The sequence below is a fragment of the Schistocerca cancellata genome, chromosome 1, assembly GCF_023864275.1.
Source record: "Schistocerca cancellata isolate TAMUIC-IGC-003103 chromosome 1, iqSchCanc2.1, whole genome shotgun sequence".
Classification (NCBI taxonomy): Eukaryota; Metazoa; Arthropoda; class Insecta; order Orthoptera; family Acrididae; genus Schistocerca; species Schistocerca cancellata.
Window position 1 is genome coordinate 839567680 of NC_064626.1, and position 13899 is coordinate 839581578.

A 13899-nucleotide genomic window follows, 5' to 3' on the forward strand; every position below is an offset into this window, starting at 1 on the left:
CACTGTTTGAAAAACCAGCTTTCTTCATGAAATCAACAAAACGTTTGTTCCAGCAACGTGGCGCTTGCTTCAACCCATAAAGACTTTTTTTTAAGAAACATACTCGGCCTGTACTATCTTCGAAACCGTCTGGTTGTTCCATATATACTTCATCTTCAAGTATTCCATTCAAAACAGCTGTCTTTACATCGAATTGTTCTAGCAGCATTTTCTTTGAAGCAGCTACAGCCAACAGAGTTCGTATGGTGTCATAATGTGCCACAGGGCTAAAGGCGTCGTCATAATCAATTCCTGCTTTCTGAATACAGCCTTTTGCAACCAATCTGGCTTTAAAGCGAGTACCTTTTGCCGTAGAACCCAGCGGTTTCACAATACTTTGGCATTCTTCGGCCGGTCAACCAGCACCCAGGTATTGTTTTTCTTTAGTGATTGAAGTTCTTCACGAATAGCTTGCATCCATTCTTCCTTTTCGTTTGACTGCAATATTTCTGAAAAACAGTTTGGATCTTTGTATTCAAGTGCATCAACTTTTGTTGCCATACAAAATTCACCACTTTCCATCCAGGTTGGTTTTCTTCGTTGTCTTTTATTCTTCTGTTTCTCTTCATTAGAAGATTCAGCAGCTTCTGCTTTTAGAAATTCTGTTAATTCTTTATTTTCTTCAGATTCACTCGACTCTTGACTTTCTCTTGAATCGAGAGTGCCAATTTTTTCTTGAGTTTGGCTTCCTCCAGAAGTGTACAGCCTAGGAGATTTACATTGGTCATCTTTAGATGAATTCGGATCATTAAATTCTTCCTGAGGGACTTCAGATTCAACATGATCACTATGTAAATCACAATCAGTTTCTGGCTTAAATTTCACATCGTGACTCAACACCACTTTTCTTTTAGATGGAATCCAAACTCTAAACCCATCTTTGTCATTAACATATCCAACAAGTCGTCCAAAAACTGCCTTATCATCAAACTTGGAACGGAATTGTTTGTTAATGTGAACATAGCAGCCTGTGCCAAAAAATTCTGAGATGATCAAGTCGTCCTACTGGTCGATTAAACCATAGTTCATAAGGGGTTTTATTTTCAACTGAAGATTTTCCAGTACGATTTATTAGGTAGACTGCTGTGTTACATTCCTCTGCCCACAAACCTTTAGGTAATTTACTCGGATTTAGCATTAACCGGGCAGCTTCAACTATGGTCCTATTTTCCCGTTCAGCCACACCATTTTGTTCAGGAGTGTAAGGAGGAGCAATCAGTAGCTCTATTCCCCTGTCTGCAAGCAGTTCACGGACATTCTTATTGTTAAATTCTTTGCCACCATCACATCTAAATTGTTTGACAATATGTCCATTAGTTCGTGCTTCATTTAAAAACTGCTTAAGCACAGTACACACTTCACTTTTGTGTCTTAAAAAGAAAATTTGACGAAATTTACTAAAATCGTCTTTGAAACATACATAATAATGCTTACCTCCGAAAGATTTCGTGCTCATTGGTCCATTGACATCCGCGTGGATTAATTCACCAGTACTGGTAGCGCGTATTGTTCGTGTTTTGAATGGTAGCCTATGCATCTTTCCAACCGCACAGCCGTCAAAATTCACTCTTGGCATCTTCCACATTAATGTTCATTCCTTTTAAAATATTCTTCACATGTTGTTTATTTTGATGACCAAACCTTTCATGGTACACTTGCAATGTTTCGGATGAAGTCATCAAGCTCATACGATTCATTTTTGCATTTCTAACAACACGCATGTTCAACACATAAAGTCCATTTTTCACATAACCTGTCATAACAATATTGCCACTGACTTGTTTTCGAACACAGACATTATTATAACTAAAATTAGTGCTGTAGCCTCTGCAGGCAATGGCTCTCACAGAGAACAGATTAGCGCTTGCATCAGGGACGTACAAAACATTGTCCATTCTAGCATTGTACCATTTATTGTTTCGTCGAATTTGGATGTAAACTGTTCCTTGACCGTACGCACACATTTTGACATTTTGTTTTCCCAATGAAATTACTTGAGGAACATCAAATTCACTATACGAAACAAAATACTGTTTGTTGGGAGTGATATGATTTGTAGCGCCACTGTCGCAATACCATTTATTTGGGTCACTGTGATTACTGGTACACACACCCATAGCATATGAAGTAAATGCAGCGTGTTCACTTTCTCGCTCTTCTCTTTTCTTTTATTGCTGTCACGAGTGTTCTGTGGACACTCTGCTGCCCAGTGACCTAATTGTTTGCATATATTACACGGAAACTTTTGTTTTAATTGTGACTTCGTCATCTTTTCTTGCTGATTACTTGTTTGCCGTTTTCTTGTTTTAGAAACGACAAAAGCTGCACTTCCATTAATGTCTTGTTCACGCAGTTCAATAGTACACAGTTTTTCAATCAATAAATTCAAGCTTTGCTTTTCTGTCGATGTCGTATCCCAGAGATCCTTAAAATTGTTGTAGTCTTTTCCCAGTGTAGACAAAATCCGACCATTTAAGATTATTTCAGATAGCGTATTTTCTTCATGTTTTGCTAATTCATCGTTCAGGTCCACAAATAACTTTTGCAGTTTGGCCACATGTGCACTAATATCTTCCGTTTCATCACGTTTGACACGGAAAAATGTTTCAATCAACATATTCAAACGCTGAGTACTGCTATGTTCAAATCAGGCGCGTAATTTGTCCCAGATTTCTTGCACATTAAGGCGAGTTCTGCAACAGGTTTACTTAGTGCACTTGCTATAAGACATGCTGCCTTTTCGTCGTCCTTTTGCCATTCCACATACGCTTCTTTTTTTGCACTTCTCGCATCTTGCGGAAACTCTACACGTTCACGTGTATCGTTAATAATATCTTCTAGTCCATATGAACGCAGCACCATAGAAATATGCCATTTCCATTTGGCCCAGTCATCAGGTCCTTCAAGCTTATCAATGCTCACCTTGTAATCGCCGCTAGCAGTCATGTTTCTTTACAGACATATGCTCATTCCAAATAAAACTATGTTGTTTGCCTTTACACGTGTACTGGGCCCATAACCTGATGAAAAATATTATTTAAAGGCAAGAAAACATTTTATTAGCTTTGTAATTACACCCTGGATACGAAAAAAAAAAAAAAACACGGAAGTTACACACAAGCCAAGAATAAAGATATTGACAGCAGAGTCTTGGAGCAGCACATAAATATAGACGTCAAGGAATTTTTTCTTTTCTTTTAACAAAAATTTTTGTGTTAACAGTGGTGCTGTTTCTAGTGGATGTGTTGTTGTTGATGTGGGCATCTTATGTTCTCTGATAAAGGAAGTGGCGAAATGTAAACAATGTGATGATGTAGGCTGTCTGAAAATAACTGAGCAACACAGTAACAGAAGGGCTTAGTGTCAAAATTAGTTGTTCTGTGTAGATCCTGCAATAAATTTACCTCGAAAATAACTGTGAACATTGTGCATTATTCATATGATGTGAATTTGAAGTTAATGTATTCACTGCATGCAATAGGAAAAGGAAAAAAGGCTGCTCAAACATTTTGTGCTTTGAAGTACCTTTGTCCTCCTCCTCCTCCTCCCAGTAGGTTCAGCAAGTACATAAAAATGCTTTCAGGTGCCTTGACTGTTGTGTCTAAAGCATCTGTGAAATGTGTAGTAGAAGAAACTGTAAATATTAGTGGAGCCAGGGACATTGCTCCTTGAATGGTGTTGTAAATGCTACTTCTCTAGAGAGTGGAAAAGTTGTTGATGTTGAGTGCTTATCTAAGTACTGCCACTCGTGCCATGGTAACACTCAAGGACATATTGAACATCAGTGTTCTAAGAATTATGATGTTTACAGTGGAGGTATGGAGTGTGGTGGAGCTCTAAAAATATTACGGAGGTCGGTGCCCGTTTATAACATTAGATATACGAAGTACCTAGGCGATGGAGACTCTAAAGCTTTCAATAAAATTAATGAGTTCAATGTTTATGGTGATACTGTGGTAACAAAACTGGAGTGTTATGGACATGTGCAAAAGAGGATGGGTGCTAGATTGAGAAAGCTACAAAGGGAAATGAAAGGAAAGTTGCTATCTGATGGAAAATCTTTGCCTGGTCGAGGCAGATTGACAGAGACTGAAATAAACCTTCTTCAGAGTTATTATGGACTGGCCATTAGACGAACCGCACCTCTGAATGATGTTACAGCAATGGAAAAGCTGTATGGGCCACCTACTTTCATAAGCTGTCCACAGATGAACACTCTGTTCACGGACTTTGCCCTAAAGGAGCAGATTCTTCGTGTGGTTACCAAAAAGCAAATGAACGTGGTCAAATATACTGTCATAAGCATTCTCATCCTCAGCTTGCTAGGAATGAAATAAAACCAATTTTTAGATACCTGAGTGACCCTGTATTGCTTAGTAAATGTCTTCATGGGGCACTCAGAATACAAATAAAAGTTTCAACCATTGCATATTGGAAATACTACCCAAGAATGTTTTTGTAGGACTAAATACAATAAAAGTTGGTGTACTAGATGCAGTGATATGTTTCAATGATGGAATGATAGGAAGGTTGGAAGTCCTGAGAAATTTAGGCATAAAATGAGGCTCTAATATGGAAGATGAATTACTTGCATGTGACAGGCAATGGATGCACGAAGCTGAAAGATTTGCTCTTCAAGTTACCTAAAAAGCAAGAAGTGCTAAAAGGAATGCCAAGAAGAGGCTGGAAGATGAAGAAATGCTGCAGGATGAAGCCTGTGCTTCAGGAATGTTTTGAGGCACAGTTTAATTGGACTCATATATTCATTCGCAATTTCCTGCAAGTTGTATTTTTCGGAATTCAGGTACAAATATTTCATATAGTTTATAAAGCATTGCTCTGTTTTTCTTTCTCTAACTTGCAATAGTCCATACTTATGTAGTAGACCTGAGCTTTATTGAAGAATCAACTAAATTATAGAAAAAATAACATTTTTGGTAGGAAAAAAATTATAAAAATTAAAATGTAAGGCATGATATTTTTTTATCCTTATAATATACATAATAGGTGAAACTAAATAGGTCTAGTGCCTCAGCCATTATGTCATGCATATCTGGTAAAAATTTTGTCTCCTTCAAATGTATAACATTGGATTAAATGGTATCTCAATTTGAGGAAGCATTTTGGAAAAAAAATTGCATCAGTTTCTTTGTAATATTTTTAATAAGCCTAAGCAGGTTCAAAAATATCCAAAATACTTCTAAATTGTTTCAAAAGTGTGCTGCGTTACGTACTATCGACAAAAAATCTGTAAAACATATACATTATAAACAGTGCCTGAAGGACATAGGTGTTGATTTTTACATAATATTGAGCCGGAAAAGTACCTTGTATCCTTAAAGTTTGAAAGTATTGCTGTAATTGCCACAAAAATGTAAAGTTACAATTGCTAAAATAATCTCTATGTTATTGTGAGAATGGCACTGCTGAAATTACGTAATCTTTATGTACATTTTTTTAAATAAATCCACTTACAGGGTGCAGATGCTGTCGCATGGAACTAATTTTATGATGTTGATCACAGCATGTAACTTATTTCAGCCAGTAAATTTCGTTATGGAATAGGAGAAGTAGCTCACAGATCAGTCTTGTAAGCCCCCACTATCGTGTTCTTCATTAGCAATCAAACAGTTTACAATTGTTATTGAAAATGTGAGCCCTTGAATAATGCGTACCTCTTTGGAACAAATGAAATTCCTGTAGACTCTAGTTATTCCTACTCTGTATTGCTTAATTAGTACGTGTAATGCAAGTTGTTGGTTGGAAAAATGCATAGATTACACATGATTAATTTCATTAAAGAGTAAATATACTGTGAAGCAGAAGGTATAGACCCAGTTATACACATTCCTCAATTTTTTATTTAAACTTATGTGTCTCATTGTCATAATTCTAAAATGACAGTACATGTAATTGTAAATATTCCCCTTGAGGAATACTGGAAGCTTAGTTTTGAAATTTTAATTTATCACAATAGCTCTTGGCCGCTTTACTTTCACATTCATTTCAGTTTTTTTCCCCATCAAGTAGCCTTCAGCTGCCCTAAGTAAACTTTTTATCTTGTTGCAACTGATTTTCAGACCTACTCATAAGATGCAGTTAAATAATTTTTATGATTTTTTACTTGTCGCTTTTGTATCCCTCTCACTGAATGTAAACAATGGAGTGATCATGCTTATCTTGTTTATTTAATAAAATTGCAGCCAAATAGCCACATACAGTTAGTTTGCTTAACATTTTACATTTACACTTTTGCGCATTCATATATAGATTTCACTCTTTTACTGCAAAGCTCTATGTGATATCATTCACAGGCTTCATTACACAGTTCACACACACATTTTGGGGTTAGGTCGTGATAATTTTTGTTTCTGCAAATTAGATGATGAAAGCCGTGAATAGATAATCTAGTTAGTACCTGTCGCAGTTCAAAGTTTGGTGCTGTCCATGAGCAGTTTGTCATTGCTTCGGTGCCATAGAGCTCCGGCCATACTTTTTCTTGTTTATCCTCCATGATCTTCAGTTGATTTCTGTGTGGCTTCATAAATCGAAGTTTGATGTCTTCAATTAGGAATGTCTCTCTCGCTAGCAGGTACAGTAGTCTAGATGATGCCTTTGAGAGACTAGTGCTCTTTTTAGATAAGTGGATTTTACATTTTTTAGTGTTTCTAGATTTTTTTCTGTTAGGTGATCCCATATAACCTCCATCCCGTAGGCCAGGATTGGCAAGATTTTTGTGTTGAATAATTTCATGGCAGTTTCTAGACTGAGTAATGTTTCTGATGTCTTGTATTGCTATTATTGCTTGAGTTGTGCTTTCTGTTGTATGATTTATGAAGCATTTGGCTGTTGGTTGCAATGTCACCCCTAGGTATTTAAAGTCTGATGAGATTTTTATTTTTTGCCCTCTGATGTTGATTTCTGCATTCTTGGGTGTTTTGCCTCTTTTCCTGAAAATCACCATTTCAGTCTTTGTTATGTTTATGTGTAGTTTGTGTTCACTGCACCATTTATCTATTTTCTCAATGATTTTCTGCAGCTTCTGTATATCTGTTGATCCTATGGCTGTGTCGTCAGCATATGCATATATCAGGTTACCTTCTGTTCTGAAAGCTGGAGTATTCAATGGACTGTGGATGAAGCTCGACCAACAGGCATTACATGCATTGAGCAACAATAATAGTGCATGGAAAATGGCTAGCTTCTAGCTGAAAACTAGATCTGCCTATAAAATTTAAAAAGGATGACTGATTGCTGGAATTCTATAATTTACAACTAAATATGCATATATGTATACATATTCTTCATCTTTTCCAATTCGCAGTAATTCGTCAGTGGCATGAATGTACAGCAAAGGGCTCATTGGGTCACCCTCTAAGACTCCATTCAATTGCAAAATGAGGTTTGGAAAAGAGAGGTTGTCTGATATTGTGATTAAGTTGTGTTCGAGGATTGACTTTATTATTCTTGCCTATATGCTATCTTCTCCCATTGTGTTTTCCAGTTTTCAGACAACGGAATCTCTTTCCAGCAGGTCAAAGGCTTTGGTAAAGTGTATGAACACTGTGTAGAAAATTTGTTTCTTTTGTAGTGCTTCGTCGATGTTTCGAAGAAGCGTGACAGCTATAAGTTTGATCTTCCAGATCTGAAGCCCATTTGTGGTTCTGGGAGGTGAGTGTCCACAAAGGCTTTGGTTTTTTGTGTAATTATCTTTGAAAACATCTTGAATGAACTGTACTTGTTTGTGCCCGTTGGTTGTAGATAACTTTTGTTATGAGTGTCTCCGTTGGGTCTGAATTCTTCCAAGTTGCAGGCATTTGTTGAATAGTTTGATCCATATGTGTTGGAGAGCCTCTTTTGCATCTTGTGTGTGTGTAAATATGATTAGACTTACCAAACAAAAGCACTGGCAGGTCGATAGACACACAAACAAACACACACACACACACACACACAAAATTCAAGCTTTCGCAACAAACGGTTGCTTCGTCAGGAAAGAGGGAAGGAGAGGGAAAGACGAAAGGATGTGGGTTTTAAGGGAGAGGGTAAGGAGTCATTCCAATCCCGGGAGCGGAAAGACTTACCTTAGGGGGAAAAAGGACAGGTATACACTCGCACATACACAGACACAAGCAGACATTTGTAAAGGCAAAGAGTTTGGGCAGAGATGTCAGTCGAGGCGGAAGTACAGAGGCAAAGATGTTGTTGAAAGACAGGTGAGGTATAAGCGGCGGCAAATTGAAATTAGAAATTAGCGGAGATTGAGGCCTGGCGGATAGCGAGAAGAGAGGATATACTGAAGGGCAAGTTCCCATCTCCGGAGTTCTGACAGGTTGGTGTTAGTGGGAAGTATCCAGATAACCCGGACGGTGTAACACTGTGCCAAGATGTGCTGGCCGTGCACCAAGGCATGTTTAGCCACAGGGTGATCCTCATTACCAACAAACACTGTCTGCCTGTGTCCATTCATGCGAATGGACAGTTTGTTGCTGGTCATTCCCACATAGAAGGCTTCACAGTGTAGGCAGGTCAGTTGGTAAATCATGTGGGTGCTTTCACTCGTGGCTCTGCCTTTAATCATGTACGCCTTCCGGGTTACAGGACTGGAGTAGGTGGTGGTGGGAGGGTGCATGGGACAGGTTTTACACCGGGGGCGGTTACAAGGGTAGGAGCCAGAGGGTAGGGAAGGTGGTTTGGGGATTTCATGGGGATGAACTAAGAGGTTACGAAGGTTAGGTGGACGGCGGAAAGACACTCTTGGTGGAGTGGGGAGGATTTCATGAAGGATGGATCTCATTTCAGGGCAGGATTTGAGGAAGTCATATCCCTGCTGGAGAGCCACATTCAGAGTCTGAACCAGTCCCGGAAAGTATCCTGTCACAAGTGGGGCACTTTTGTGGTTCTTCTGTGGGAGGTTCTGGGTTTGAGGAGATGAGGAAGTGGCTCTGGTTATTTGCTTCTGTACCAGGTCGGGAGGGTAGTTGCGGGATGCGAAAGCTGTTTTCATGTTGTTGGTGTAATGGTTCAACCAACAACCTGAAAACAGTTTTCGCATCCCGCAACTACCCTCCCGACCTGGTACAGAAGCTTTCGTTTGGTAAGTCACATCATCTTTGTTTTATCGGGACCTGCTGTTTTTTTGTTCTTCAGCATTTTTATTATTTCTTTCACATCTTCTTCATTTAGAGGTCTTTTTCCTTTGTTTGATGGTCTTTGTCTACTTTGGGGGTGTTTGGAGTCCTCGTTTGTCCAGTATCTTACTGACGTGGTCTTCCCATTCCCCCATGTCTATATTTGGTGTATGAAAGTGTCTTCTTGGTCTTATTACTATGTGTGGGTCTTCCGCTGCTTCATCCGCTTCGCTTACTCTCTTTCTGTGTTCCCCCCCTCCCTTCTGTGTATAGTTTGCATGTTTCCTCGTCGTGCTGCTTTCACTGTCTGTGGTGCGTTCTTAGAACAGTGTTTCTTTTGCTATAGCATTCAAAATCGAACCATCTTTTTGCTGTCCTTGTTTTTGGGTTTGTTTCTATCACTGAATTTTTTAGGAGGTTTTCTATTTTGTCTGTTGCTTTTTCAAGGTCTCCTTTCTCTATTAAAGTTTATATTTGTGTTATTTGTTCTTTTTGGTTTTTTATTTTTTCTTTATCTATTTTTCTTTGTGTGATTTTGTGGGTCTTTCTTGCTGGTGGTGAGGTGGAGATATTTATTTTTATCCTCAATGGAATGTGCTTTCGTATAGGAGTGATGGAGTCATGCCATATTGGTTGAATACTTCCTTTTATTTCTCCTCTTGTTAATGCGATACCAATGGTACTTTTTCCATTATGGCACATATATGTAGGTATTTGTCTGTTGTTCAGTAGGGTGAAACCGTCTTCTTCTAGGGTTTAAGTGACTAGTCTTGCTTTATAGTGCTCTGTGTCTATTCTGCAGTCAAGATCGCTTGCAATAATGGTGGGTTTGCTGTCGCATTGTTTGATAAGTATGACTATTTTGTCAATTATTTCTACTGCATTTGTGTACTGTTGGAAATAGGCTGCAATTATATTTATGTTTGATGCTTCTACTAGCATACTGTTTTCTTGTTTTATGATTTTTTTGGTGGTTGTCATGCAGGGTTTCAGTGGGATAGATATTCCTCCCATTGGTCGTCCACTTTCTCCTTTCTTTGCCGTTAGGTGAAAATTGTAGAAATCTTTATGTTGCCAGTTGTCTATCAGGAAAGTTTCTGTTAGAATTGCAAGATCCAAGTTTTGCAGAATGTCTGTTGGTGTTAGATTAAGAGCACTTTTTATTTTCCCTCTGTATTCCATAAGATGTCTTTTATTTATTGCTCTCCTTGTTTTCTTCTTGATTTAGTTGAGCTCTGCTCCCTCTTCCATTGATCTTCTTGGGAAATGAAATCAATGTACTTCTCTGTTTTCAGGCCAGAATTCTAGTTCTTGTGTAATTTGTAGATCTTAGAACGGAATGCCCTACTTTAAAAGCTTTTTTGTCGCCCAGTGTTTGCAGTTCTTCACATAGTATTCCGTTCTTGTTGAGGTATTTCACTACTGTGCCAGTTGTGCTGGTTCTCTTTAAGTTACTAATATATAGCCACATTGTTTTTTCTGCTGCTTGCATTTGTTTGTCTTTTTTTGTACACATTATGGTTTTATTAATACTCCGGTTTCTTCTCCTGGACTAGCTCCTTCCTATCACAGTACTCCAAGATGGTCCCTCTAGTTCATTAACCTCATTTCAGGTTTCATGACGTTGCTCCTGTGCATTGATTTGGACTTGTGCGTGATTTTGTTGCTGGGACAGAGGATTTATGTATATTGTCGTTCCCCATGGTTTGGCTCTGTTGTTATACTTAGTTTGTATGTTGTTTCCATCAGTTTTGGTTTTCTCTGGTTCTAAGTGACTTCCCTTTTCTAGAGTTTTCTTTATTTACTCCTGTATTAATATCCCTAGCTGGTTTTTTAGGAAATCTGTTACCTCCTCCGTTTTATGCTTCAATTCTCCTACTCGTGTTATTTTTTTTTTTTTTTTTTTTTCTTTTTTTTTTTTTTCTTTTTTTTTTTTTTTTTTTTTTTTCCAGGGAGCTACTCACTCCGAAGATGTCTCTGTTGAAGTTCTTCTCAGATCCTGTAGATGCCTCTTCCGTCTGCCTCTGTCCGCTATGTGCTGTTTCCTGCGTTTCTCCAATAGATGTCTCACCGCCTCTAGTAATTCGTTCTTCATTTCCTTCTTCTTATATCCTCCTCCTTTTGCCACTTTTCCGATCTTAATTAGAGCATTTTCAGTACGTTGCACTGCACTGTCTGCCATATTTTTATCATGCTTATCTGAAAAATAGCTACAAAATACATGTCCTGGACTGGAACTTGGACCAGCAATCTTGCCATTTGCAGGCAATGCTCTTATGAACTTAGCTAACGAGGCACAACTCTCAACACATCCTCACAACTTCAATTCTACCAGTAGCTGCCTCTTACCTTCGAAATTTCACATATATTTTTATTGATTTCTTCTGAGTACTTTGCAGGACTTTAGTAATACATGCCATTCCTTGAATGAGAGGTATCATACCCTTAAATACATATGCCAGAGAAAGTATGTACGTGACTGAGAGTAGTGTATAAATGTTGAGCACCTCACTGTTGGGAGATGTTTTAAATTGTACGGGCTGATACCAGAGCTAATGATCCAGTAACTGTACAGAAGTGAATAGCAGTCAGAAGACCCTATCTGCTTAGGTGGAGTGGATGGTGCAGAAGAAAGAGCTCCATGAAATCTAAGAATGTGAATTGTCAAAGATAGTAAATGTATGGTAACTGTTGATTATTAAGTGGAATATCAGATCTATTATGTACACAGTATAGAGAGGCAGTATACGAGCTGGTAGCTGCCCTCATTTGTCATATATTGGCTTGTAATTTTGAAGATAATATAAGAAAGTGAATTGAATCTCGCTTCTTGTTTATGTGGTGCAGTGAATGGGAATGAGAAGTTAATTTTAAGCAGCTTTATCTGCAGCCTGTAAGCAGGCGAAGTATGAGCCGAGATATAAGAAGAAGGCACAGGGATTCAGGGCACATAACCTGACTAATGATACTTAACATTGACCAAATATTCAGTAAGCAACATTCATTGTATATAAAAGGAGTGTCCAGGTGGCAACTTATAGTGTCTGGTGCATTCGGTGAAGTGTAACAAACCACCACACAGCCCAAGCCAACCGGAAGCCCTTCAAAACTAACTCTCCTGGATGAAAGAAAATTTGAGCAGATTAATAAGTGCTTAATAATGAACCACACACTTGAAAAATCAGACATTTTGCAAAATTGAGCTTAAAAGTTCGACTAAAAGCGCCACTCTGTAACTGAAAGTCTATTGTGTGATTGAGGACTTTTGAAAATAATCTGTTGTAGATTGATCCCTTTTTTGTGAAGAATAGGATAAGCACTATTTGTGTAAGCTATTCCTCTGAGATTCTTCTGGAAAATATGTATATCTCTTATGATAATGTTCTGTATTCTGTCATAGGACCTTACGAGAGTGAATCTCCTCCCCCATCTCCAGATCCACCACCACGGCAAGTTCCTCCTCGACATCGGGAACAGAATGATTCTTCTGATAACAGCAGCAATGGTAATAATTCTCCTGACCGTGATGATGCGAGATGGACTCGACGTAGTAAGGTTAGTCCTTTTGTCACATTTATGCCCACATTTGAAACGGAAATGCATAAGATAAAAGAGTAGTAAACACTATAAACTTAGAAGCAATTTTGCGTACACAACATAGTCTAAATTATACAAAATATTTATATTTTCAACTGAAATTGAAGTTAAAATTGGCTCACTGAACCGCCTCGCCCATCATGTAATCAGAAGCTATAACTTTCTTATTGCTGACTACATAAAGTAGCTGTTACAAGAAGCGTCAAATATGTTGCACTAGATATTAATAGTTTTGGCCCTGTATGTCTTTAATGTTGTGCTATCTGATACCCCGTGGAAGTTACAGTCATAGCTGAATCAGTACTATAGTTTCAAAGGAACCCATTAGCCTTAATTGCTTTATGGCACTATGACTTTTATTATGAGATTCACAGAGCACAGTACGTTCATGTGAAATCTTTGTGCAGCTGCGTTTTCAACCATTATCTTTGACAGAGAGATGCCACAGTGCAGCGAGTTGCTCCAGGAAAAAATACTATTGTCATTTAATCACAATAACATGCAAAAATCCTTGGATTTTTAACTTAAAATTTATTTTGTGTCTGGCTGCTTATGTTAATCATGTTTAATGTTGTTGCTTGACATTAGGTTCATAGGTAAGTATTACTTTTTTCTCATTTGGGTCTTGTCTGTTATGATGTTAAAATTGCGCAATTGTGAAGGAACATACTCTGTCCACCAATAAATATCAACTTGTGTTGCAGGACCATGAATTTGTTTTTATTCATTAAAACTTGTATCCTGATTTGCATAATGTTGAGTCAATGAATAAGAAAGCTAATAATCTCACAACTCCACTAATAATTCCAATCTGTGTGTATTATCCACAAAAAACACAGACAGAAGGCTTTGCCTTCTAACCATCATCAAAAATGTCCAAGTATGATTCTATAAAATATTTTGTCAATTACACCCAAAAACTACATCTGGCTAGAGAATCGAAACATACTCCTTTTCATATCTTCCAGCATATCAGCAGAAGTGTATAGAATATTCTAAATGTCAGCATTTTACCATGGCTGCCTTGGAGTTCATACTCTCAATAAAACTTATGTACTGTTAAAATTTCCTTGAGACATTTAAGTCTCATCTTTATCTACAATAATGATAGAAGCTGAAGAAATGATTTAAA

At 38.0% G+C, this 13899-nt stretch overlaps 1 protein-coding gene across 1 annotated transcript in view; it reads left to right on the plus strand.

Moving 5' to 3' along the window:
* The window catches only part of LOC126188866 (nuclear cap-binding protein subunit 3-like), a 92207-nt gene that overhangs the window by 54980 nt on the left and 23328 nt on the right, over nt 1-13899 (plus strand). The window contains exon 7 of the mRNA XM_049930518.1: nt 12571-12725. Within this exon, the coding sequence (XP_049786475.1) occupies nt 12571-12725 (155 nt within the window). The remainder of the gene's footprint in view (nt 1-12570; nt 12726-13899) is intronic.